Below are 27,951 nucleotides of genomic sequence, written 5' to 3' on the forward strand. Positions count from 1 at the left end.
AAAGAATATTCTTAGCTGTCCCTCTTGTGGCTAAAACTTTGATAGGGTGATCATTTGATTGGTTAAACGCTTTTATAAGAAAAAATTTCTCTCTGTATTTGGGTACCATCCGCCCTCGTGCAGGTACTACTTTGAAATTTTCGAATGTTGCCTATGTATTTCGGTATGATCCGGCCTTGTATGGGTACTACTTCCCAAAGCACGCAGTCTCAAGCTAGTAAGAGTGGCCTGATCAAATTCAAGCTGCTCTACTAAAAAATTTCTACTTGTATAGGCCCGTTTGTAAGTTGAACGAGATTTATGATTGAATTGGCAAAAACTTGTAAGATAGGACTTATAACACATATATAAAGATAAGTTAGATAATTCACTCTATTGTTCATATATAACCCATCATGTCCAATCTTGTCTATTTTACATTTTGACACAGTAAACAACGAACTGAACTCAAATCTATTTTAATTGGTTACAACCTATCCCATCTAGCACGCGGATCTAACTCTCATCTTGCTCAACTAGTGAGATCACAAGTTAGTGAAGGAGGAGATTATTAGATATTCTCGATTGTATATCTCCTTGTGTTTATTTCTTTCGTTGCAGGATTTACAAATAAGCTACTCATCAACTTATAGACCAATACAGTGTCAAACATAAATAAGTGAAAGGAAATTAAAATAAAAACATGATGTGAAAAGTATGTGAATCAATTAGGCATTGCAGCCAAGCAACATCAACTACAATTACACTTCAGAGCTCATGACACAAGCTTTCACCTTCACTCAACTTCTTTACAGATACATGATTTAAAATAAAATAAAACTGCCCTAATCTGGAAATTGAAAAAAAAAAAAAAAAGAACAAGCAATTTGTCTGTGAGAGACAAAAAGATGAACTCCATTTGGATTGAAACTTGCTGAGGCTTATTGGCAAACTCAGCTCAAAATTGCCAGCTTATATAGACAGTGGAATTACAAATTCGAAAACTGCAAAGGCGTGCCCCTCCGTTTATAGCTTGTCGGCTTTGTGGTACAACTTAAGGTCATCAAATCTTGGGCTTGACTGGCACCCGAATGGTTCAGCGTATCATATTTACCAGAAAATGGCAATACATTGCCCAAATCGATGCACATTATGATGCTTCTTCTGGTGGCGGAAACAATCGATCCAAATCAAAGATGTTATAGTATACACAAGGAAGAAGGGTACCTCAGAAACACCAAATGACCTTTTGTCTTGAATTTTCTTGGATCCCAAACAAGCTCTTCGGCTCCATTTATCCGTTGGGACAGAGAAAAATTGAGAGAATGTATATCAACAAAGTGCCATTTTTTTCTTCATTGTATTGTTCTAGTAAGCTTACACTTCGAAATGAAATGTGTAGCGGTATAATTTAGACTACACAATTTCAAGAGCTCAGCAGCTCTTTGCTTCAACACAGGATTGCAACCACTTTGAATTACAAGCAGCAGCTTGGCTGCCAAACCTGCCTCTACCGCAAGAGGAGCGCATTCGTCCGGTGCTAGCTTGCAAACCGCCCCCAAGACCGACAATGCGAGCTGGGTGCAGCTCTCTGAAACCTTCATCAGTATTCTAACTACACTGGGAATTGTCTTGGGACAATCTTTCAAAGCCTGCCTTCCCTCAGGAAGTGTTGACAAAACTTCTAGAACATGAAGGGCTATCTCCAAACACTCGTGATTCAAACCGGGCAAGAGCTCAATCAATTGAGGAACTGCCCCAACGCTCACAACGGAGTTCCTGACTGATTCGTGGGAACAAATTGTCTTGAGCAAACTGAGACCGGGCAAAACCCCATTAGGGTTTCTTTTATCCTTGACCAATCTCAACAATCCAACCACAAGACTCAAGCTTGAGACGTTTTCGGACTCCAAATCCTTGCCCTCCATCAAAACCTCAATCAACTTCGTGCAATTGATCTTCGTCTCAATCGATCCCTCGTTCAACATATCAACCATCAATGAAACCTTCGCAGGTTGCTTCAGACTCGTCCTGGACTCTGAACTGAGCTCCAAATTCACAAGGATCCCAATTGCTTCCGACCCAACGGCATGCGAAGTGAAAGGACCCAACAGAGAGGAGATCAAAGCAACACCCCCATTGTCCACCACCGTGTTCTTAGCTGAAGCGTGAGCTGCCACTACCCTTCTTAGCTCCTTGAGAGCTTGGACTCTGGCTTGGCCCTTAACCTTCTTTAATGTGTCCAAAATCTCGAGAGCCCTCCCCTGCACGTCCTCTGACCGCTTCCTCATCGCCACGTACTTCTGCGAAAACCAGCTGCAAATCAGCTGGTGGAGGGTCATATTTGGCGTGACCGAATCATCCCAAAGCTCCTGCATTGTTGTGGGGCAAGTGAAGTGCCCCAAAGAGAACCATTTGAGAATGTTCGATCTCTCGTAGGTCTGACCCGTGCAAAGGGTCACCGGATCCTGCATTGGCTCCAACGAAATCGGGCAGATGAACACTGAAGGAATCTCAATGGACTCCAGCTCCTCAATCATCTTCTTCAGATCCAGTTTATCCGCCACAACACCAACTCCGCCGCCGCAAATTAACCCACCTCCGCCGCCCAAAATTCCATCCTTCACCGCAGTCTCCAGATCTAGAACTTGCCCACCACTGCCTGCATCAAACTTCATCTCCCCACAACTTCTTTTCCACCCAGAGGGATGGTACACAAACAATTACAAAACCCCTTTTCCCCCAAATCAAGAACAAAATCAACCAAAACAACAACTGGGCATTTCAGATTTCAACTTCAACACCCCCAGAACCCAAAAACACCAGAAAACAAGGATTCAACTCGAAGACCAATCTGTCCTCCCATCAGGAGATTAAGAAGCGTGTGGCAAACCAAAGGCAGAAAATGTAGAGAGAGGAAGGAAGCGTTTTTTTTTCTCTCCTTTACTCTCTTTGGCTAAACCTTCTCATTAACATTACAACCAACAAAGACCATCAAAATCCAACGAGCATCTCTTTTATTTTCTTCCTCCTTCTCTCCCAAACTTTCCTACTTTATCTGATCTCTTTTTTCAATGGTCAAAACTCGAAGGCCCACCTTCCTTCTCCTCCACCACCACTACCACAAAACCCATCATTTTCTCATCACCAAATCAAGCAAAATCATCAACAAGTAGCAGTAGTAATCCTCCTCCTCCAATACCAAAGCTCTCTCTCTCCTCACTCACTCACTTCCTCTTCAAGCTCAACAAAAAGTCTGAAATCATAAATACACCCCCCAGATCAGGGAAAGAAGCAATAAAAAGGTACACAATTCACTCATACCACTCAACCCAAATGACCCAAATTAAATTCCCAGAAAGAATTGAAATTTACACGAAAAAAAAAGCTCTCAGAAGCATACCGTCGACAGCAAGTGAGGAAAAAGATGGAGGCAGAAAAAAAAGCAGAAGAAAAAAAATAAAGCTATCTCCTTCTGCGCAGTCTCCTCCACTGCTCCTGCTGGTCTTCTTGTGGGGGCAAGCGACGAAAACCCCCATAAATTTGTTTATTTTTTATTAATTTTTTTTAAGGAAATTTTGGGTTTGTGTGTGAGGTTGACTGGCTATAGCCGGTGGCGGGTGTGGGCGACTGTGCACCACACGTGCAGTCATAGCTTCGGTCACAGAAATATCTGATGATATATATATTTTTGTTAAATTTTTTATTTTGTTTGTTATTATTGATATTCAAAGTAATTATGCAACCGATGCAAGTTAGGATAAAGGCTCCTTTTGACTGGAATATAAAGTGTTTGACTGATAAACTACAAATTCATAATACACCTTTTTATAACTTTATTTTTTATGCCACGGAAATAAAGAGAAAATTATTAGTTTGTTACAATTTTTCTAGTCTTTTTATCTACTAAATCCAAAAGAGCATTTGAAGTTTCCTATATAATATATATATATGAAACAGTAGCACTATTTTTTCAAACAAATCATATGAGGCCAGATCTGTAGCACTATTTTTTATTTACACAATTTTTTACATATGTTTGGGTGGGATCTATTCTATCATGTATTTTAACAATATGAACTGTCTATCTTTGGAGCATCATTCATTAGTGGTGGGCACGGTTTGGTTCGGTGTGGTTTTGAGTGAAACCAAAATCGAAACCGAAATTTTTTGCGGTTTGGTTCGGTGCGGTTTTGAAGCCAAAACCGAAATAAAACCAAACCGTTTGGTTCGGTTCGATGCGGTTTCAAACGGTTTCGGTTTGATTTAAAAAAAAAATGTACAATTTGCAATTTAACATATCAATAAGCATTTCCCAATAGCAATAGGAAAAAGACATTTATTATGTAAACAATTAGCATGTTGCATGTAGTTGTGATGTTAAAACATGTTTGTGCAACAAAAGGGTGTCCCTTACAATGTTTATCATAAAACAAGTTGAATAAATTTGAATTCATTACACATGAGTGAAACTTTGATACTAGAATATGTGATATCATGCTTCAAATGAGGGGACTTTATTAGATCATTGTTCGACTCATGATAACAAGATTAATCCCCCCTTGTACATATATGTGTGTGTGATGGTATAAAATAACAAGGGTCCTTCAAGTTAATGAACAAAAGAAAGTGATGAATGATGATATTCTAGTGTTTTAAGTCCTATATTAAGTGTATGGATTCTAACAAACAACCAATTAAAACATGAAATATAATATGGACATTTAATTAAATGTTTATTAATATTTGCGGTGCGGTTTGGTTTTGGTGCGGTTTTCAAAAGCCAAAACCGAAACCAAACCGTTTTCTATGTTGCGGTTTGGTTTCAAAACCGAAACCGTTTCAAAACCGCAAAACCAAACCGTTTGGTACGGTTCGATTTGGTTTGTGTTTCGGTTTCGGTTTTCCGTTCTAAATTCCCACCCCTATCATTCATAGGTCATCTTTGCACAAAACTAGACAAATCCAACAAAACACCAGACGAATTCAAAATCATTAAAACATTTATTTTGTAGTGAAAAAATGGACGAATATGGTTTATAAAAAAAATCGTAAACTCTTAATTCGACGGTCATATGGTTTTAAATATAAGTGACTTTTAATAAACATGATATTTAGTTGAAGACCTAAAAGATAAAAAGTTTGCATCGTTGAAATACATTACAAAATATAACAAAAAAAAAAAACCAAATGTAAAAACTAACAATGCGAATCCGTCCCGTCATATTATTATGTCAAAAAGTTAAAATGCTTCGCATCGTAACATTCTAAAGTGTAGCTAAGTTATTCTTCTCTACGATCAAGTCATGTTCGGTATGTGCAGCCAGTCAAGGATTTGCTCCGATGGTCAGATTCAACCACCTATGACCAGCATTTGCCTAACATAAAATTAAGGGTAAAAGATTGTTTACTACCCTCATGTTTCGTGGTTTTCAACATTTAGTACATCATGTTTTTTTCGTCTCAGAGTCATACCTAAAGTGTAAATTTTGGGACAGTCTCATACATTCGTTAGTCAAACTGTTAAGTTTTTCGTTAACTGTGACGTGGCGCACTGAGTGGTCGCCACGTGTCATCCACGTTTTTTTTTTTTCTTTTTTCTTTTTTCTTTCTTTTCTTTTCTTCTTCTTCCTCCGACTGCAACTTTCTGTTTTTTTTTTTGCTTCTTCCTTTTGCTTCTTCCTTCCTTCCTCATTCCTTTCCCTTTCTTCCCCTTCTTCCTTCTTCTTCCTTCTTCTTCCTCCGAAATCTGGGGAATGTTTTTTTTTTTTTTTTTCTTTCTTTCTTCTTCTTCCTTCTTCTTCCTTCCCCTTCTTCCTTCTTCTTCTTTCTCCTTCTTCTTCTTCTTCTTCTTCTTCCTCCGAAATCTGGAGAAGTTTGTTTTTTTTTTTTTTTTCTTTCTTCTTCTTCCTCCTTCTTCTTCTTCTTCTTCCTCAAAAAAAAAAAAAAAAAAAACACTTTTATCTTTTCTTCCTCTTCTTCTTCTTCTTCTTTCTCTTTCCTCCTTCCTTCTTCTTCTTCTTCTTCTTCTTCTTCCTCCGAATCTGCCCAGATTCAATTTTTTTCTTTTCTTTTCTTCCTCCTTCTTCTCCTTCTTCCTTCCCCTTCTTCTCCTTCTTCCTTCCCCTTCTTCGTTCTTCTTCTTCTTCCTCCGAATTTGGGGGAAGATGAAAGTGTTTTTTTTTTTTTTTTTTTGAGGAAGAAGATGAAGAAGAAGAAGAAAGAAAAAAAAAAAAAAAAACATTCCCCAAATTTCGGAGGAAGAAGAAGGAAGAAGGGGAAGAAAGGGAAAGGAAGGAGGAAGGAAGGAAGAAGCAAAAAAAAAAAAAAAAAAGCAGAAAGTTGCAGTCGGAGGAAGAAGAAGAAGAAGGAAGAAGAAGAAAAGAAAAAAGAAAAAAAAAAAACGTGGATGACACGTGGCGCCCACTCAGTGCGCCACGTCACAGTTAACGAAAAACTTAACAGTTTGACTAACGGATGTATGAGACTGTCCCAAAATTTACACTTTAGGTATGACTCTGAGACGAAAAAAACTTGATGTACTAAATGTTGAAAACCACGAAACATTAGGGTAGTAAACAGTCTTTTACCCTAAAATTAATATTAGTTGTTTTAAAAAAATACAAAAAAAAATATATATATATATACACACACACACACACACATACACAATGGTTGAAGATCACTCCAAACTCGTTATTGATACAATTAAAGGGTCTTGTGTAATTTCTTTGGCGATTGCAACATTGAAGATATCAAATGGCTAGTATCTACGTTTGATAGTATACTATTTCATGGAATTATGTATACAAAGAAGCGAATTTCTCGGCGGACACAATCACTAGTACATGATTTAAATTTAATAATTTTCATGTTTGGGATGAGTCTCTTTTGCCTGTGGCAAGAAATGTCTTTCTTTTGACTGTACTGAAACTGGTTGTATTCTCTTTAATGTATTATTTTTCTTATAAAATAATACAATGGTTAAAGGAAAATAGTGGGTGGATGGATAGAATGGTTGGATTGATATTTTAAGATAATAGACAATGTTTTAACTTCTGTAGTTTTATTAAATTATAGAAATATTGAATGTCTCATTTGTTCATGTTTTTCATATGAAAATTATATTTTTCCTTATCAAATTAGTTGCTTGTTGTCACGTTAGTTGGTTTGCAATTTTGAAAGAACAAATAAGAAAATAAGTTGGTAGTGAGCAAATGTTATTTTCAACCACCAAGGTTGGTTATGAACGAATTTTAAGCTCGTATTTCACAAGGCACATATTAGATTCAATTCATGGTGTTAGTGAATCACAAGATAGTCAGATGGTGCCCGGGAAAAGGCTAGAATGCCTTGGTGAGTCTTCTCAACCCTAAAAAATATGGACCGTCGTGCCGTACAGGTAGCAAATCAACTCATTGGGTTGTTAATGAGTACTCATCAAGACCTATTTAGTTTGATTTTGTAACATCCCACATCGCCCAAGGGAGTGATCCTTAAATATATATTATTATCCCTACCTAGCACGAGGCCTTTTGGGAGCTCACTGGCTTCGGGTTCCGTAGGAACTCCGAAGCTAATGGAGATGAAGGTCAGAGCATTCCCAGGATGGGTGACCCACTGGGAAGTTGCTCGTGAGTTCCCAAAAAACAAAACCGTGAGGGAATGGTAAGCTCAAAGCGGACAATATCGTGCTACAGTGGTGGAACGGGCCCAAGATGTGGTGGACTTGGGCCGGGATTTGACAAATGGTATCAGAGCCTAACCCTGGCTGTGGTGTGCTGACGAGGACGTCGGGCCCCTAAGGGGGGTGAATTGTAACATCCCACATCGCCCAGAGGAGTGATCATTAAATTTATATTCTCATCCCTACCTAGCACGAGGCATTTTGGGAGCTCACTGGTTTCGGGTTCCGTAAGAACTCCGAAGTTAAGTGAGATGGAGGCTAGAGCACTCCCAGGATGGGTGACCCACTGGGAAGTTTGCTCGTGAGTCCCCAAAAAATAAAACCGTGAGGGAATCGTAAGCTCAAAGCGAACAATATCGTGCTACAGTGTGGAACGAGCTCAGGATGTGGTGGACCTGGGCCGGGATGTGACAGATTTTACCTTACACTATCATCATCACTACCAAACTCGCATCTACATTATGGTGATATCAAATCAAACGAGTGTTAGCTGGTACCATTACCAACCTAATGAGTTGATTTGCCACATCTACCTTGTTGAAACCATAAACTGATCCCCTTTTTAAAAAAAAAAAGTAATGTTAAATATACTGTTATCTCTCCATTACAATCACAAATTAAGTTGTTATGGAATTTACTTTCACAATTATTTTATTTTGTGATAAGTTTATATCGCGAGTTTCACATGATTTAAGTTGGAGGAGATTCAAAAAGTGCGGCTAACTTTATATTTAGACTATTCGTTTTTTGATAGTTAAGATGCTTTATATTGTCAATGTTACGAGAAGGTCGCTTATCGTCACATGTTAAGTATTAAGAGCACCTGATTCAGCAACGAATTTTGTCAATTAAGCAGGATCATCTTTGTTTGTACCATACTTGACCAATCCCGAAACTACCGAGCACCGACCAACGCTATACTGTCAAGGACCCAGAAGAGTTCCCCTCCGACCAGGAGGCCAATCACTACTCGACACGTGTCAAGATTAGAAGCCAATCAGAGCGCAGCACGTGTCGACATCAAGAACCAATCATAACATGACACATGTCAATGTGACAAAGCTACAAGTTTTTCTATAAATAGGGGTCATTCCCCCACAATATTGGCTAATGCCATTTGTGTTAAATCATTCACAAGAACTCACTAAATTGAGAGCTTGATCCTTTGTACTTGTGTAAGCCCTTCACTACTAATAAGAACTCCTCTACTCCGTGGACGTAGCCAATCTGGGTGAACCACGTACATCCTGTGTTTGCTTCTCTGTCTCTATTCATTTACGTACTTATCCTCACTAGTGACCGAAGCAACCAAGCGAAGGTCACAAAACCTGACACTTTCTGTTGTACCAAAGTCTTCGCTGATTTTGTGCATCAACATTTGGCGCCGTCTGTGGGAATCGACACTTATTCCTACTCTCTTCAGCTGTGTCAAGCTGGTTTCTATCATTCGTACACTTTCTTTTGATCAGGCATCCCTCTCCAGCATGGGAAGCGAAGGAAGCCACAGCACACAGAATGACACCCCCCTTGCACATAGTGCGAAACAACGAAAGAAGAAAGGAAAACGAGTTCTTCTTCAAGCTAAAGTCGATGAGTTGGAAGCTCAGAACAACAAGATAGCAATGAGGAATGAGGTCCTCCAGGAGCAATATGAGAAGCTCTTCGAGACACTTCACGAAGCTAGGCAAGCTCAGACACGCGAGCTTGTTGCCCCCGTGGAAGTCAACCATCAACTGGGTGCCCTCCAACATGGAGGGTCACATGCATTCGACATAGATATCCCTGATAGGGAACAAATTACCCCTCGATTTGATAATCAACATGAGGCTTCTCTTAACCCAGTTGCTTCGACCCGAACCATGAGAAGCGGAGGGAGACACCTCTTTGCTGAAGGGGCAGAAGGATCGAAAGCCGTCTTTCGCGATTGTCGGGATTTCCTGAAGCAACGTCGAGAGAATTCCATCCATATAAGCTCAAAGATCAATGACCCAAGGATTTCTGAGAGACTCGGTCCCCTGCCACGGCCCGAGCCGGCCACCAACTTGGGGAAGGTGCAACAAGTCCTAGAGAGACATGAGGGTACAGGGGACTCAGAGGTGTTCCGACAGACATACCCTGGAAGCCAGTACAGCGAGTCCAAGGAAAAATCACATGCCCTTGATCAAACCTTCCTAATTCCAAGAGGAGATGGAGATTTACGAAAGAAAGCTCTAGTGGCACATAACTCCGCTTAGGACCCCCTTGTCCTACAACTTCTTGAGGAAGTAAACAAGTTGAAGGCTGAACGTCAGGCTGAAATACCTGACTGGAACCAACCCAGGCCTGGCCCTCTTACAAGGAGGATCCTCAACACCCCCCTTCAAGCAAAGACAAAGCAGAAGCTTGGCTTGCAACTTTATACTGGAAAAGAGGACCCGATTAAGCACCTTAACCTCTTTGAGTCCACCATGGCATACCGGATGCACACCGACGAAGAGCGATGTCTTCTATTCCCCTCCACCCTCTCTGGCGGAGCTCTAAATTGGTATTGTCGTCTTACACCTGAGACGGTAGACTCATTTGAGGAATTGAGGAAACTATTTGTTTCCCAACACATTTTCCAAACCGATCGCTTGCACTCTGCAGATGACCTGTACACTATCCGCCAGAGGCCAGACGAGTCATTACGTATGTATGCTGGCCGCTTCAGCCATGAATACTCCCGGTATGCCGAGGCAGACGACAAGACTGCCCTCAAAGCCTTCACGGCAGGCCTACGTGATTGTTTCTTTAAATACATGATCAATGACAATACTTGGAAGACTTACTCTGAGGTGATGGCGCAGGCTTATAACCATGTCTCCGCCGAGGCAAAGACATATCAGGAGAAACCCCCTCACCCAACGCCATGGAGGAAGAACTAGCAATAGCTAAAGTTTGACGGTTGGGAAGATCATCCAATGTTTCTCTAGTACAGGACTCTAACAAAGACCCTGAAGACTCCGACATTGCAGACTCAGACTTAGAGCTAAAGCTAGAAGAGCCCTCATCACTAGAACTTCCAGGCTCTGACATCTACAATGAGAAGAAACAAATTCTATCACTACATGCATGATCAAAACATAAGGAAGTTCCTATATTACCCACATGAAGATGGTGCAAAGCGATGCCGGAACCCTTCTCAATCAGAAAGCAATCCGTCTTCCACAGTCACTACAAAACAAGCAAATGAAGACCGTGTCAAGCGCCAAAAAAAAAAAAAAAAAAAAAAAAAACAGCTTCATCCAAAAAGCTTCACCCGAAAAGCTTCACCTCCAAAACTTCACCCAAAAAGCTTCATCCAAAAAGTTTCACCCAAAAAGCTTCACCTAAAAAAGCTTCACCCAAAAAAAAACTTCACCTCCAAAAAGCTTCACCCAAACAGCTTCACCTAAAAAAGCTTCACCCACAAAGCTTCACCTAAAAAGCTTCACCCACAAAGCTTCACCCAAAAAGCTTCACCTCCAAAACTTCACCCAAAAAGCTTCATCCAAAAAGTTTCACCAAAAAAGCTTCACCTAAAAAAGCTTCACCCAAAAAAAAAAAAAAAAAAAAAAAAAAAAAAAAAAAAACTTCACCTCCAAAAAGCTTCACCCAAACAGCTTCACCTAAAAAAACTTCACCCACAAAGCTTCACCTAAAAAGCTTCACCCACAAAGCTTCACCCAAAAAACTTCACCCGAAAAGCTTCACTTAAAAAAGCTTCACCTACACAACTTCACCTAAAAAAGCTTCACCTAGAAAGCTCCCTCTACATACTTTCACCTACAAAGCTTCACCATCAAAGCTTCACCTCGAAAGCTTCATCTACAAAGCTTCATCTACAAAGCTTCACCCAAAAAGCTTCACCTAAAAAAGCTTCACCCAAAAAAAAAAAACTTCACCTCCAAAAAGCTTCACCCAAACAGCTTCACCTAAAAAAGCTTCACCCACAAAGCTTCACCTAAAAAGCTTCACCCACAAAGCTTCACCCAAAAAACTTCACCCGAAAAGCTTCACTTAAAAAAGCTTCACCTACAAAGCTTCACCTAAAAAAGCTTCACCTAGAAAGCTTCACCTACATAGCTTCACCCAGAAAGCTTCACCATCAAAGCTTCACCTAGAAAGCTTCAACACCAAAGCTTCACCTACAAAGCTTCAACACAAAACCTTGCTCCAAATAAACAAATTTTGTTCACAAAACCCAAGATGCCCTTGAACTTGTACAAAAACACAGGTCAACACAAACATTTGTTTTGTTCTACACCCACAACATCCCTGTCATAACCAAACAAGCAATTATGTATATGTTTCCAAACATATTATAATAGATCCAACAACAAGCCAAAGTCCCAAGTTTCATAATGGACAAAAGTACAAGCAATTCATCAATAATGAAGGTGCTACAAAACTTGGAATCTGCCCCAAAATAGAAATCCAACCCAAGCGACTTTTTCTCTCTCTCCCTCTTCCGCCTCCTTTCATCTATCAAATTTCTGCAACCTCTGCTCTTCTCCAATGGAGTTGAATTTTGGACACCCTATAGTTTTTGAGCATATGAACAACTTTCAAGAAGGAACCATTTCTGTTTGAGCGACGGAAATTAAAGTGTTGAAGCTCCAAACATGACAGTCGGATTCTTGCAGATTTCAAAGCTGCTATGATGTTTCGAAGATCTGGAAATATTTAACTATTAGTTCATTCTGAATTTTTGATATGTTATGAAAGAGACGATGAGGCACAACTTCAATGAAGAAAGCATGCTGATCTGAACAATAGAAAATGGAGTTTCGAAGCTCACAACAAATATGACGGGTTGACAGAAAAATAATAACCAGTCATTCATCATACCTGAATTTCTTGAGTTATATAGCTCCGAGGGATCTCAAATTTGGATATGTTGTAGTTCACAAGCTGAGGAACAACTTCAATGAAGAAAGCATGCTGATCTGAGCAAGAGAAAATAGAGTTTCAAAGCTCACAACAAATCTGACGGGTTGACAGACAAATGATAAACAGTCACTCATCATACCTGGATTTCTGGAGTTATACTGCTCCGAGGGACCTCAAATTTGGATATGTTGTAGTTCACAAGTTAAGGAACAACTTCGATGAAGAAAGTATGTTGATCTGAATAAGAGAAAATGGAGTTTCGAAGCTCACAACAAGTCTGACAGGTTGACAGAAAAATGATGAACAGTCACTCATCATACCTGAATTTCTGGATTTGTACTGCTCCGATGGATCTCAAATTTGGATATGTTGTAGCTGACAAGGTGAGGAACAACTTTGATGAAGAAAGTATGTTGAGATGAACAAGAAAAAATGGAGTTTAGAAGCTCACAACAAGTCTGACGGGTTAACAGAAAATTGATGAACAGTTACTCATCATACTTGAATTTATGGAGTTGTACTACTCCGATGGATCTCAAATTTGGAGATGTTGTAGTTCACAAGATAAGGAACAACTTTCATGAAGACGACTTTGCGATCTGAGCTATAGAGAATGGTGTTATCTTGCATCCACTCAGGCTGATTAGTGGAAACGAAAAGCAATTCCACCAAAGCAAAAGATGAAAAAGAGAGAAAAGCTACTAATTGCACTTGATCTTGTCTAGTCAATAGCATGCAGCATCAAACACACAAAAGTTGGAAATATTTTTAGATAAGGCATATGCGAATGTGTGACATCGAAACAAGGATTCGTTACTTTGACAAATTAGTAACAAGCGAGACACCTCATTCGGCAACTCTCTTCGCCTGAAGACTTAGGGGACTCCCACCATATGCTACTGCACCTTAATACTCGGCAGTCTCACAACCACTCAGTGACTTGGATTTTTCAAGTCTCCAACCGAGAAGTTTTCCTCACTCGGGAAATTAAGGGAACACTACCTCAAACTACATACTTCACTCACAAAGCTTCAACAATACAGGTTTCAACAAAAGCAAAAATTCAAAGAACTTTATGAAGAAGGCTTTGGTGTATTTAACACAATATATTGAAATGAAGCAAAGCTTATTTATTAATATTTTCGATAAGCCACAAATATGTACATATACATGAGTCAAAATAAACAAACAAAAGGGAGCCTTCACAAAGGTTGCTTAGGGGAAGTCTCAGCAGTCGGTAGAGCCCCAGAAAGAGAAAGCACCGGAGGGTGGTTATCCGGAGCCTCAGTACTTGACAAAACCCCAGAAGGAGGAGGCATTTGAGGTTCATCATTTGAAGCTTCATTACCAGGTACAGCCCCAGAGGACGAAGGCAATAAATGCCTTTGGAACAAACCCACAAACCGCTGATGATCAAGTAAAACCTTACCATCAGATTCCTTCATCTGGTCAAGCTTCCTCTTCATGTTTGTAGCATAGTCATGGGCGAGCCGGTGCAACTGCTTATTCTCATGCTTGAGCCCTCTAATCTCCTGTTTGAGACTCATCACTTCAGCAGCCAATGATTCAACTTGGCGGGTTCTAGCAAATAGGCGTTGGGCCATATTAGACACAGAACCTGCACACTGAACACTAAGAGCCAGAGAGTCCTTAACAGCCAACTCATCAGACCGTTTGGAAAGTAGTCTGTTATCTTTGGGAGTGAGAAGGTTCCTGGCCACCACTGCAGCGGTCATATCATTCTTCATCACAGAATCCCCAACGGTAAGAGGACCAGTAGGGGATATGAAGGATGGGCGCCATATGTTGTCTGGAGAAGGCGTGGCTGTCTTTTCTCCAAGGTTCAAGTCAAAACGACGGTCGGAGGGTCCAGACATTTTCAAATGTGTTGAAGAGGGAAGAGGTCAGACAAATCAAGATCTTAGAAGTGCAAGAAATGAGCTTCTACTGGTAGAGATTCAAGTGTGCTGTGGAACTTAATGCCAGCCTCTATAAAAATCTGCACTCGACGGAGCTTCAGAAATCGAAGAGGCGTTTGCTTTCTCAAAAGCTGGGCTGCTCAGAGACCACGAGGGCCGATCTCAGAAATCGAAGAGGCGTTTGCTTTCTCAAAAGCTGGGCTGCTCAGAGACCACGAGGGCCGATCTCAGAAATCGAAGAAGCACCTGCTTTTTCAGCCTCGTCAGCACCTGTCACATGCGCAATCAGCTTTGCGGAAATTACGGGCACTCTGTCGAAGATTTCTGGTGAAGTAGAAAGCACGTGAATCTTACTGTTCAATCACCGCTCTCCATATGCACCATCAACTCCTCGGGTACCACATATAACTTTATCAAAGATCTCTGACAAAGTTTAGGCACGAGAATTTCGAAGTTCCAGCTACCCTACTATTACCCATAAGGGTAAAGGAACAGCACCACTGCTTGACAACTGGAAAGTCCCTATGTGTGTCGACCTCCGTGTTTTGCGGCAAGACAGGTTGGCAAGAACGTCCAACCTTTACTCACATTCGAGAAAAGACTCCTAACATAATTACTTTCTCAAAAACCGGAGTAGCACCGCTTTCCGAATCTCGAGAGTCAGATCCTCGACGGGATTGCTTGTTCGAAAACCGAAGAGGCACAACTCTCAGAACTTCGAGAGCCAGATTTCCTTAGATAAAGCTTGTCTGTAATCTTCACACGTAACATCAGCTTTCCAGATACCACATACCACTTTTTCAAAGTGCTCTGACAAAATTAAAACACGTGAAGCTGGCAGCTCCCACTACATTGCTGTGACCAAGAAGGGTAAAGGAATATCATTACTACTTGTTATTGGGAAATCCCTATATACATTGACCTCCCTCCTCAACGGACAGGAAAACCTGCAAAAATGCTCAACCCTTTCTCGCATTCGAAAAGGCACCCTCAACATAACCTCTCGAAATACTCAGCTTTATTTCCCCCCGATAATACCTCAGCAAATAAGCCACACCAAGAACAAGAGTATCTCATATCATCAGGGTCGAAAGCAAGAGTATCCCATATCATGCTTTCTCCCTATCTTTGTCTTTGTCCTTGTCCACACCTGCAGGACAAGGAGAAAGAGAGCAGTCAGTCGGAACCTGAAATCAAACCTCCAATTTGGAACTGACTGCCTGGAGCCTTTGCCTGGTTGCTTACTTAGCATTGCTCTCGAGTACTCATCCTCAACTGCTGTCAAGGTCACGAATTCAACCGGCAAATACCTCATGACAGTTGATCAGATATTGGCTCTTTACACTGAAGCTGCCAAGCATGGATGAGTCACTATGAAGGAATGTTCTGAAGGACCATTTAAATGCAAAGGTTGCACACCACTTCTGCCATGCAAAAGATTGAAGCAGAAGGTTCAACGGTGAGCTGAAACAGATCACTACAGCACGACACCTTTCCATACCACATTCATTATTCCGTCAACAGCAAAAGTATCCCATATCATCAAGGTCGAACGTACTCTAGATTTGATGAACTTGTTTTGACCCTCAAATTTTTGAGTCGGCCTTATACTCTGAAGGGCACCAGAAAACCCTCCAGCACAGTTCAAGAATAAGCCTGTGGAAAGTTACTTCTTCAAAAGCAAAAGTATCTCATATCATCTCTTATCCATTTGCTTCTCCTTATCCTGGCAGTTGAATGAGAGACAAGGAGAAGGAGAACAATCAACCGGAAGCCGAAGTCAAACCTCTGATCCTGGGTTGCTTACTTGGAAGTTTGACTGCTTACCTTGTCTGTCACCTCTTTCGGCAGATCTCCTAGCTCGGCGACTTGGGGGACTCCTACTATAGGGTTTGTATCACACTTGACTAAGCCCGAAACTACAACTAAGCTTCAAGTGAAATTGATACATTACCTTGTGCGTCAACATCAGCTAAATACACCATTCCCGGATGGAGGAAAGGTACTTCCAGAGAAGGGCAGATGAAGATCAGACCACACTTCGGTACTTAGAAGTTTCGTGATTACTCAAGGGATTGGATCTTGCAAGTCCCCAACCGAGGAGTTTCCCTCACTCGGGAACTTAGGGGAGCACTGTTTGTACCATACTTGACCAATCCCGAAACTACCGAGCACCGACCAACGCTATACTGTCAAGGACCCAGAAGAGTTCCCCTCCGACCAGGAGGCCAATCACTACTCGACACGTGTCAAGATTAGAAGCCAATCAGAGCGCAGCACGTGTCGACATCAAGAACCAATCATAACATGACACATGTCAATGTGACAAAGCTACAAGTTTTTCTATAAATAGGGGTCATTCCCCCACAATATTGGCTAATGCCATTTGTGTTAAATCATTCACAAGAACTCACTAAATTGAGAGCTTGATCCTTTGTACTTGTGTAAGCCCTTCACTACTAATAAGAACTCCTCTACTCCGTGGACGTAGCCAATCTGGGTGAACCACGTACATCCTGTGTTTGCTTCTCTGTCTCTATTCATTTACGTACTTATCCTCACTAGTGACCGAAGCAACCAAGCGAAGGTCACAAAACCTGACACTTTCTGTTGTACCAAAGTCTTCGCTGATTTTGTGCATCAACAATCTTCATCTCACATTACAAGCTTACAAATAACTTGTTTTCTTTAGCTACAATAGATTGTTAGCAACATATGGTGTAATAACAGTTGAGCATACAAATTAGCATTTCATTGAGTTTTGGTAGGTCTAAGGTCATTTGTCAAGTTATATTGCAGACCTATCGACATATATTAACAATTTCTGAGCGAGCATGTCGACTAATGTTAATTGTTTTTTAGCAAGCATATCGACATATGTCAACATATCGAGAGAGCCTATCAACAAAAGCCCATAACAACGCACACAAAATTTTATCTCATTACTTATTTATCTAGTCCTTCTTTATTTTCACTCAAATAATATTTCAAACAACAAATCAACAATTTGGGGTTCAAGATTTGGAGCAAAACTATTCCAAGACTTTCTCTTGTAAGAAGATTCAATCCAAAAGGGGGACAAGGATCCTCTCTGGATTCTCTTTGTGGGGATTTGAGGATTAATCAATTATGTATGTTCATTAGGTACTATTGATATTCAATTTTAAATTAAAAATTAAAAATAATTTCTAACCACACGATATACGATAAACGGACACGATTGATTGATCATCTAAATCTCCACAAAAAGGATCTGAAGAGGATCCTATTCCCCAAAAGGGTCCATAGTTGGAGTTGTAAATGAGAATATTTTTGCTCACTAACATAAACTTTGACATATATTTACCATACACCTCATATATGTCACATGCCCTTTTACTTAATTCTAGTTAAATTTTTATTAAATATTTCTTTTCCAATTAAAAAAAAATTAACGGAAGTTAAATGAAATAACATAAGCAGATGATGAAGTGTATGTTGAACATACATTTTAATTACGGTGGTGCGAGCAAAACTGCTCCTGTTGGAAATTTGGAATATGGAACTATTTTTTGGTGGGGGCCCATTGACCATTGATCTAATTTGCAAACCCACCACAACATTAACACTGTGCATTATGTACTGTAAAGAAATAAAGAATATTATACCTAAAAATAAATAAAAACAAATATTAACACCAAAAAAGCTAAAATTAAAAATAAAACAAGAAAAAGAATATTAATTGCCAAATCTCCACTTCCCAGTTCCCAGTCGTCGCTCTGATCCACCTTTAAACAATAATACTGCACAGACACAGTTGCACACGCTAATTAATTAATAATTAATTGTGGCTTAATGCAGAGAAAAAGTGTCTGGGTCTTGGGACGCACAGTTCCCGTGGCCACGTGGGGGGAGCTGATTGGTCGGGAAAAAGCAGCTGCTTGAGGATACGCACTCTCTGCAGCCCCATCCAAAAGACTTGAAAGTGGTCAAACCGGACACCGGAAAGCCAAAAATTGCCGATCCAGGACTCCAAAATATAAAAATTGCTAAATTTTCCCTTTTTATTTTGTTTATTTATTTATTTGTTTGTTTTGTTTGGATGAAATTGTAAATTACAAATCTTTAGACCGCACAAGGAATCAGGGTCGGTCAAACGAAAAACTGAGCTGGCAGCCTGGCACTTTATGAAAGCCACGCTCTGGTGGGTCCCGCCCCACGGGGTTCCAGTCCTCCCCGAACTTCTATGCTTTTGTTTCGTAAAATACTTTTTCTTTCCCAATTAAAAACACTAAATTAATTATTCAGTACGTTGAAATTGTATTAGCGAATTCGATATTAAATTAGATTACTTATTATATAATTTAATTGAATTCTTTCTTCTACTTAGTGTAAAATATATGTTGTACTAAAAAAAATAAAAGTAAATTAAAGACACATTTGGAAAATATTTTTAGAGAAAATATTTATTTGAATCCAAAACATTTAAAATATTTCCTACAAAAAGTATATATGTTTAATCCATTAAATTTTAGTTAGAGGTACTCCTTTGTATTTAATTAGAGAAGGTAACACGAAATTGATTTTCAATTCGCCCAAGTGACCATCTTTTTTTGTTTTTTCCTTTTTGCAATAGATTTGTTCGATTTAATATTAGATTAGATAGTCGATGAGGTTCGAGCACACATCGTGGTGCAAGAGTAACACTTATTTCTATCATTGTGATAGAGAGCCACTTGTCGTCTTTTAATTTTGTTTGAAGTTGTTTTGTTTTAAAAACATGGAAGTTTGCTTTAATTTTAAAATTTATTATATGTTATGTTGATTTTTCTACTTGAATGTATGGAATTAGCACTTTTTATGCACTGATATTTACATTAAGAGTGAGAGAATAAATTAGCATCGAACTCGTTATGACTCATTTACAAGACTCGAACCTAAATTTTTTTCCTTTATACGTAAAAGGAGATGTCTTTGGATTGTTATATTAACTAGTATAAAACTAGCTCTTATAACTATGAACTTTAGAAATGCAAGTGGATTATGAACAACTCATCATACGTTATGGTTCATGATATAAAGCTATATTGTCTACACATTTTCTGTGGGCAATTACAATAGATTATGTTCACATTATAATTTTTATTTGTCAATTATTAATGGCACTCCATGTCAGCAAGTGTATAAAACTTACACTTGCCGCATCTCCACTTAACATCTAAGTTAACGAATTGACTAACGAATGTATGACATTGCAATTAAAATTAAACTTTGTATATGACATTGAAACGTTTTAAAAATAATATATGAAGTTATAATTGCACCAAAACCTAAGGATGCAAACTATAACTTATCTGAAATCTAATACAAAAAACTATAACTTATCTGAAATCTAATACAAAAGTGTACAATTAAATTTTTGAAATGTGACTGATAATTTTCTTATATATTATCAACACAATTTTGTTAAAAAAGATATGTATTACAAAATACAAAAGGTGAAGCATAGTTTCGAAGCGATGGCTCGTGCACTTGTACAAAGTAATCTGTGCATTTTATTCCACACTTCACCTATCTTCGTTTATTGAGTCCATCGATATGATCCCACTTCTTGAAAGAATTGTGGCACATGCACCAAATATATTTGTGCATTTCATTCATCTAACTGTTGGTTGAACTCATAACATACAATTATAATGGTAGATACACCCACTTTGGGGAAGTAAAATTTTATACTAGATATGGGTGCATTTTAGCAAATCACCATATTTATTATCATTGATGAGTTTAAATTTTACAATTAACATCTATCATTTACTTATATCTCAAAATTTAAAATGATTTAATAGTGATAAGTAGGGTGGTGGATGATGAACATCAACAAAACTTGAGGGTGGTGAGCAGTGGCAGAGCTAGAATTTCATATGTGGGAGGGCCTCTCACATACATAGGCAATTTGAACCCCGAATAGGAGAATTAGAGTAATTTTCATAAAGACTCTAAATTCAAAAGAGAACTAGAAACATTGCACAAATCCAAAAACTCCAATATGAGGTAAAGAGTAAGCAAGAATTTAAAAAAAATATTAGTTAAAGCCAAAGAAAAGTTGACAGAATGAGGAGGGAAAGTGAAGACTGCACTTCAATAAGAGAGATGAAAGAAAAAAAATAAGGTATGACCTGAAACGAAAAAGAGTTTGAATTAATAATACACTTAAATTTTAGAAGTAATAAAATATTGTGCCGTGGCAACATCTGTTATACTAGCAAGAAAAGACGTGGTAACGAACTGCGTTTGATGTTAAGCCCACCGAAGCCCAAATTTTAGCCCACTTCTACTACGTCTCTTAAACCCCTAAAAGGCTAAAACCCTAAAAAAATAAAATAAAAAATAAAATAAAAAACCGCCTAAATCCCTAGCTGTGTCTTCTTTCTCGATTTTCTGCCTCAGCAGTCAGCAGCGCTCAGCTCCATTGCAGTCTCTCTGAAGCTAACATGTACGTATCTAAGTTTCTCAGCTCATCGCATTCATTTTCTTCAGTCTGACCAAGAAATTTGATTTCCTTTTTTTTTTCTTTCAATTTTTATTTTATTTTATTTTTTTTGTGATTGATGAGCGGCTGATTCTTTCCAGTTTAAGCTAAAGATTGTAAATTTACTTCTGGGAATTGAAATTTTGTTTTTAAAATTAGGGTTTTGAATTTGGGGTTCTGGGTAGAATGCTTGTTGTAGTAATCCGACATGTAGCTCGACGATTTGTTTGTTACCAACTTTCATGGTTAGAAAGCAGATGGTTGAGAGATTGTTATTTGTCAGCAATTTGTCATTGACATGATTTTATATTCCCAGTTGGATTCCGGCAGCCGGCTTGCTCAGCTGTAAGTAAAAATGGCGGATGTGGTCCAGTACCGGATGGAGCGTATGCTCCCGGAGTTGGACGACCTGGAGAAGGAGGAACTGTTCACGAGACGTGAGCTTGCTGAGATTGTCAAGCAGCGTCGCAATTTTGAATTCCGGCTCAAGCGGCCGAGCCCACTCAAGGAGGACTACCTTGCCTACATTGACTACGAGACTAAGGTCGACAAGCTAAGGCGCTTGAGGAAAAAGGCAAAGTTGCCGGAGTGGGAAGATAACGAGGAGACAAAGAAGAAGAAGAGGAAGAGGAAGTCGGTTTCAGACTTTGCTGGCGTCAGGAGGATTCTTGATGTTTATAGGCTTGCCGTCACTAGGTTCACTGGCGATCTTGAACTCTGGTTTCGCTACCTTGACTTTTGTAAAGAGCGACGAAATGGTAGGATCAAGGAGGTAATTGTTAACGGTTCTTGTTTTGTGGAGTGAATTTAACTTCAAAGTTCGAGTATTGATTACTGCATTCAATCTTGGTTCTGTAGATTTATTTTTCTTGGATTTGGGATTGTCTTGTAGGTCTTGAATAAGGTAATTGGGTTTCATTCCAAGCAGCCATCTGTTTGGATTTATAAAGCAGCTTGGGAATTCGACAACTTCTCAAATGTCGAAGCTGCCCGTAATACAATGCTACAGGGGTTGAGATTTTGCAAAAATTCAGAAGATCTTTGGTTAGAGTATCTCCGGATGGAACTCACATTCCTTAATAAACTAAAGGCTCGAAAGGTTGCTCTTGGAGAGGATGAGGGCAGTCTGGTTCGTGATAAGATTAGTGCTGATGAGCAACAGTGGAAAAGTGAAAACAAAGATTTATACATGCCCCTCCATGAAGAAAGAGAAAATGATGAAAATAATGAAGGGTCAGATATTGAAGAAAGCAAATCAAGGAAGAAAGTTGATAAGTTACAAGAGGTAGGTTTTGGCGTGATAAAAACCATATACAGTGAAGCAGTTAAAGCTCTTCCCTCTAGCTTTACCCTGAGAAAGCGGTTTTTAGAGATCTTGAAATCTATCAACTTGGCTAAATCTGGGGAAATGCGTGAGGAAGTACTAAGTGACATGAAGAGAGACTTCTCAACAGAACCAGAGTATTGGGATTGGCTTGCTAAATTTGAATACAATCCTGCAAGTACACAGGAAGAGATGGGTGAAGAAATAACATTTTCTTGTATGGGAAAAGCTATTCAGGTATTAAATGCATGTATTACTGATTAAATCCTGCACTTTTAAAGCCGTTTATTTAGTCTTCCATTGAGTAATTGGTTAACATCTATGCTATATTTGAAACTGAATTAGACTCCATCTCGATATATCTTATGTCCCTATCTACAAATGTTTGACGAATAAAACGGATGTCATGCTCTATGGGTAGGTCTATGAGGATGCCATACAAGTTTTGCCTTCGGCCAAAATGTTCAAGCACTATGCAAAGTTTCTCATGGGTGCTGTAGCTCTTCTAGTAGGAGACAACGAGACTTCTCTGGACAATCAATCTGCTAGTTATGTTTCACGTCTTTTGGGCCTTTACCAAAAGGCTGATACAATCGGGTGCACGGATGAGGAACTTGCCTATGAGCATATTTCATTATATTTGCAACTTGGAAGAGTGGATGAAGCTTGGAAACTGGCACACAATCTTTGTTGTGGAAAATTTCCAAATTCAGCAAAGGTGCGGGTATTATGGGCCTCTATAGAAATGAAGCACTCGACAAGGGATCTTATTTCTTCGAGCAAAGATAAGCTGCTATCGATCTTTGAACTTGTAAAAGATGGTTTGACAAGACTGTCAATTTCAGAAGCCGAGAGCTTGTGGGTAATGGTATGTTATCCACACCTTTCAATTTGATGAACTCCGATATGACACTGTAATTACCAATTATCTTGATGAGACGCTTTAACATTATCTCCTATTGCAGGCCCTTAAATTCTTTGCCAGTCAAAAACATTATTTTGACATGTTGGTTGAGGTTGCTGTTACATCCTTAATTAAATATCGTGGCAGTGACGAAGGATTTTCCCTCTCTTCTATTATTGTGAATTTTGTTCTTCAAAAAGATGGAATTGCGCATGCTAGAGTGATGTATAAGCGGTAGGCCATTTCATCCTCAATAACTCTTACATTATTATATTTCATCTTAGATTATGCAGTTTGCTTACGAAGAAGTGTCTATGTTTGCATCGATTGAATTGCAGCTTTACAGCTTTACCACGGCCTGGGCTAGTTCTATATAGGACCTGCATAGAATTGGAAACAAACCTTGCATCAAATGGTGATAAAACTGGTCTTGAAAATGCCCGGAAGTTGTATGTTTCTGCACTTCAGACTTATGACCAAGATTCGAGCTTGTGGCGAGATTACTGGCTTATGGAGACCAAGGTGAACTTTCCTCTGGCTTTATGCAAGTAACTCTAGAATCTAAAAAAACTACAACTTTCATTTTTAACAACAAAGCTACTTTTCTTTTTCCAAATTGTTGCATTGGACATTGGTTAAGCAAATGAATTGTGAACGGAACAATTATTGTTGTTCTACTTTGTAATCCGATATCAGAACTTGCTTAGTCTACTAATAGCCGTAATTCTTTCCTCAAATTTACAGATGGGAACATCAAAGACAGCTTCTGACGTATCTTGGCGTGCACGTAAGACTCTAAAGGACAGTAGTGCACTTTCTTTGGCAGATTTGTGATATTAGTAATGCAGACTGCTCTTCAATTGTAACTTGTAAGCCTTTGAATTTAGTTGTTTTTTTGGTCAATAGTTGTTGAATTTAGTTTAATAGACAGATAACTCGTACTTTTATCTGTGTCAACGGAATTGAGTAATATTTACAAGTTCCGTTTTTACATTAAACTTGTTATTGCTTGAATGATTGTAGCATTCCCTTGCTTTGTGAATAATTGCTCCGGGTCGTCCAACTCCATCGATTTCAATCTTCCATGTTCTTGGCCAGTTTGAAGGCGATGGAGTGGTGACGTCCGGAAGAGAAGATAACTAGCATCCCCACATAACTATCCATTCATTATTCTCAACAAAACTTGACTAGGAATTAATACCAGAAATTTCCCTAACTATTTCATCTAGTGCATCTTCATCTTTGAGTATTGCTGTATGAGACCCCCCCCCCCCCCCCCCCCCCCGGGAACTCTGATTGTTTTCGGAGTTTGAAGATGCACTAGATGAAGATGCATCTTCATCGAAACCGTTGCTTCCATAGAACAGAGTCTCTGCTGTCTTCACACCACCTCAGGAGCTACCAGCTCCTCTGTTAACCTCGAAGTCCAATGTTGTCGAGAAACTGCGGAATATGATAGGCCGAATATGTAGCAGTTCGGGTGATGACAAGCCGGTTCCGACCAAATATTTTAGGGTTTGGCTTCAGCGAAAGGTTGCTCTCTGAGCTCCTCTCTTAGCACGCCAATGCGATCCTAGTGTGCTTCCTGAATCAAGCGTGAGCATTTCATCCACCGTACCACCCCACCGCGCAGACAGTGCAACAAAATGCTTGACGAATTTTCACCCCAAGACGTGAAATTTACTCATTACTATTATACCGTATGTCATAAAATTTGAGCCCCGTCTTCGATTCTTATTATAACACATGAAATTTAACAACATGCAGTGGCGTACTAATCACACTTTTTTTTTTTTTACGTCTGAACAAACAATATTATATCCACTAAAGAAATAAATGTGAGCTTAGCCTCACAATAATATGGTTCAAATTCACCTTTGACGAAAATTGAACTTAAAACCTCTCACTTGCAAATGAAGATGAATATCACTAGACCGTAGCGCTAATCACATTTAAAAATTCATAATTACATATAATGAACTAACTTTTTTACTAATAGACTTATAGTTGGACATGATTGGACTTACCTAAGTCTTATTTTGAGCCAGTAGTATTGGGCTTTATGTTGGACTGCTGTGCTATGACACAAATTATGGAATTTTGGGCCCAAATCCTCAATCTTCGCTCATTTTTTGTGAAGTATATTGGAAACTTGCCACGTCATAACATGCAAACAAGAATTGTCACATCACCTGGATCTTTTAAATGTCAAACTTTGGTGTCCATGCTAACTACTGAATATGATTCTCTCCCTTTTCTTCTCATTTGAATGGTTACGATTAAGACATGTCAACTCTTATATTGATTTTTTTATAAAAACAATTAAACAAAAAGTAATATGTAATAGGAAGGGAGGGAAGAAAATGAGAATAGAAGGGAAAATAATCCTACTCCGCTAATTACGAACATGAAAACATGTTAAATGTGGTTGGTACCTAATTGCAATCATTACCTACAAATGGGCGCCCATAAATTATATAAATATGTTGGCCGGCTGCCGTTGGAAACGGCTCTTTTATGCCTAACACTTCTTTGGATATATAGACCCTTATTCTGTATTGTAGCATGACTGCATGAGACTTGGCTGCAATTCAAAATACTTATAAATATTATAGTCAGTCTCGATATAATCACATGATGTATTGATTCATGTGTATAATATGAGTAAATAATAAAATACAACAATAAACGTCCATAAATTGTATAAATATGTGGGCGAGCCGGCCTTTGGATTTCCCTTTATTTTCAAGGATTATATAATAGATATTATCTAGAATAATAAAAAGTGAGTTTTACGTTTTATTCTGCTTGTCACGTAATCATATGATGTCATAAACTTTAATACAATATAAAAACAACCATACATCTTCTCTCTTACCCAAAACCAGAGAGAACCAGTTCATATATACTGTGACAGAGTCAGTGTCTGCCGATGGTATTGCTGCTGAGGACACTGACTCACTAATACAATAATTCAATAATTCCAGTAAGCACTTAGCAGTCATTACAGTAGCAGCAATTGACTGAATTTTTTATTAAGTTGATTATCTTGACACAGAATTGCCATGAAAGGGAAATAATGAAATCATGTCTGACGAGAAGAATAAAGTAACTCATTCCGTGTACGTTTATATTTGTTTCTCAATTCTTCTATTTATTCGATCTAATCGTTATAAACGGAAAGAAAAATTCATAAAGTGAAAAATAGTGGGGGCATATGGTTTAATATTTTAGTAGATAGATTTTTCAATTTTCATGTGTTTTGAGTTTAAAATTCCACTTCTTATCCTATTTTGGTATAAAAATATTAAAATCGAAAGCACTTTCGATAAGTTTAGCCGAATTCTCTCTTCCTTAATGTAAAAATATATATGCACTAAAAAAAATAATTATTATATTTGTTTCGAACTCACCTCTTCTTTCAATAATCTCTATTAATTAATGAAACTCTCTTTGTCAACCAAAAGATGGTGAAAAGGCTACTTAGTCTTCTATCACAAAAAAAAAAATAATGGCCAATAATGTAATTTTATAGGTCTAAATTTTACTGTTTTTTATTGAAACATCACCTACAAGTGATGTTAAAATACCTCCAATATTTAAAAAAAAAATCAAAAACAAAAATCTCTCACTCCCCCCCACGTTCTCTCTCTCTCTCTCCTTCTCATTTTCTAAAAAAATATGTTCATACACACATAGTGTGTAGACAAATGTTAGTAAAAATTAAAAAAATAATGGAAAGGTTATTTAATACAAACACGCTGAATATAAAAGTAAAAATAATTAATGAATAAGAAGTCAAATTTGAAAATTTCCTAGTCAATTTAAACCTTCGTTTTCAATTTTGGCCCACCCACTTTATCATTTTGATTAATTAAACACACGCAGACCGCCCCTTCGTTCTTATCTCCCAATTTCTTTATTTTGTATTTTATTGAACTTTCCAGCGTGGGTTTTGAAAAGTCTAAACTCATCACCTTCATGTTCATATGGTATTCAACCACGTTCTTTCAGGGTCACCTTCTACAACACCATTTATATAAAATCCAAGCTTCCTCACATCACACCTACCTCCTCCTCTCTCTCACATTATTCGCCATCAAAATTTTTCTCTTCCCTCCTAAATCCGATTTCCGCAGAGAAATTTTTTTGGTCCTCCAACAGATATTTCAGTAGTTTTCGTATCACGTAAAAGTTGTGCAGAACATGAGGAAGACCAAGGTGAATAGCCAGAACAAGTTCATGAAAATCATCATGGTACCCATCAGAGTCCTGAGCAAGGCCAAAGACTTTTACGTCAGAAGCATGACGGACATGGGCGGCAGAGTGGCCTACAGTGGCGCAGTTGGAGGGCTTGGTGGTAATGTCACTCAAGGCTTGCCCAAGAGCTTCAGCGTTAGCTCAACTTCTTCTAGGTTAAGTGAAAATGGTGATGATTATTCAGAGCTTATTAGGGCTGCGTCAGCAAGGAACTACGGGGGCAGGATCGATGTGAACATGATCATGCAAGAGCAGATGAAACGATCGGCTACAACCACAACTATGCGATCGGGTATGGGGCCGAAAAGGGTGTCGAATAATCCGACTGTTTTGCCAAAATGTAGCAGCGTGGCCATGGGGAAGATTGATGAAGATGCACCTGCGGATTTTGATGAAGGTGCTGCTGGTGTCAAGGGTGACTTGTACCCTAGAAGCAAAAGCTATGCTGTTGGAAGGAGAAGTGCTTTTGCGTTTTGA

At 38.9% G+C, this 27,951-nt stretch overlaps 3 protein-coding genes and 1 long non-coding RNA gene across 4 annotated transcripts; 2 read left to right on the plus strand and 2 right to left on the minus strand.

Moving 5' to 3' along the window:
- Positions 1-688: 688 nt before the first annotated feature.
- Positions 689-3,553, minus strand: LOC103408646 (U-box domain-containing protein 30-like). The gene is made up of 2 exons (XM_008347480.4): positions 3,383-3,553; positions 689-3,235 (listed from the first exon to the last, which is right to left on the minus strand). The coding sequence occupies exon 2, from the start codon at positions 2,655-2,657 to the stop codon at positions 1,335-1,337; it is 1,323 nt and encodes a 440-aa protein (XP_008345702.3). The 5' UTR covers positions 2,658-3,235; positions 3,383-3,553; the 3' UTR covers positions 689-1,334.
- Positions 3,554-11,806: 8,253 nt separating this feature from the next.
- On the minus strand, positions 11,807-12,841 carry LOC139198239 (uncharacterized). The gene is made up of 3 exons (XR_011583588.1): positions 12,696-12,841; positions 12,515-12,612; positions 11,807-12,339 (listed from the first exon to the last, which is right to left on the minus strand). It is a non-coding gene; the product is annotated as an uncharacterized lncRNA (long non-coding RNA).
- A 7,988-nt stretch (positions 12,842-20,829) lies between these two features.
- LOC103421735 (uncharacterized) lies at positions 20,830-24,212 on the plus strand. Its single transcript, XM_029106823.2, has 7 exons — positions 20,830-20,950; positions 21,303-21,758; positions 21,879-22,547; positions 22,732-23,178; positions 23,276-23,448; positions 23,553-23,736; positions 23,959-24,212. Exons 2-7 carry the CDS (start codon positions 21,342-21,344, stop codon positions 24,046-24,048), a joined length of 1,980 nt encoding a protein of 659 aa, XP_028962656.2. The 5' UTR covers positions 20,830-20,950; positions 21,303-21,341; the 3' UTR covers positions 24,049-24,212.
- A 3,208-nt stretch (positions 24,213-27,420) lies between these two features.
- LOC103421740 (uncharacterized) lies at positions 27,421-27,951 on the plus strand. The gene has a single exon (XM_008359782.3). It carries the CDS (start codon positions 27,421-27,423, stop codon positions 27,949-27,951), a length of 531 nt encoding a protein of 176 aa, XP_008358004.3.

This window comes from Malus domestica, chromosome 08, assembly GCF_042453785.1.
Source record: "Malus domestica chromosome 08, GDT2T_hap1".
Taxonomy (NCBI): domain Eukaryota; kingdom Viridiplantae; phylum Streptophyta; class Magnoliopsida; order Rosales; family Rosaceae; genus Malus; species Malus domestica.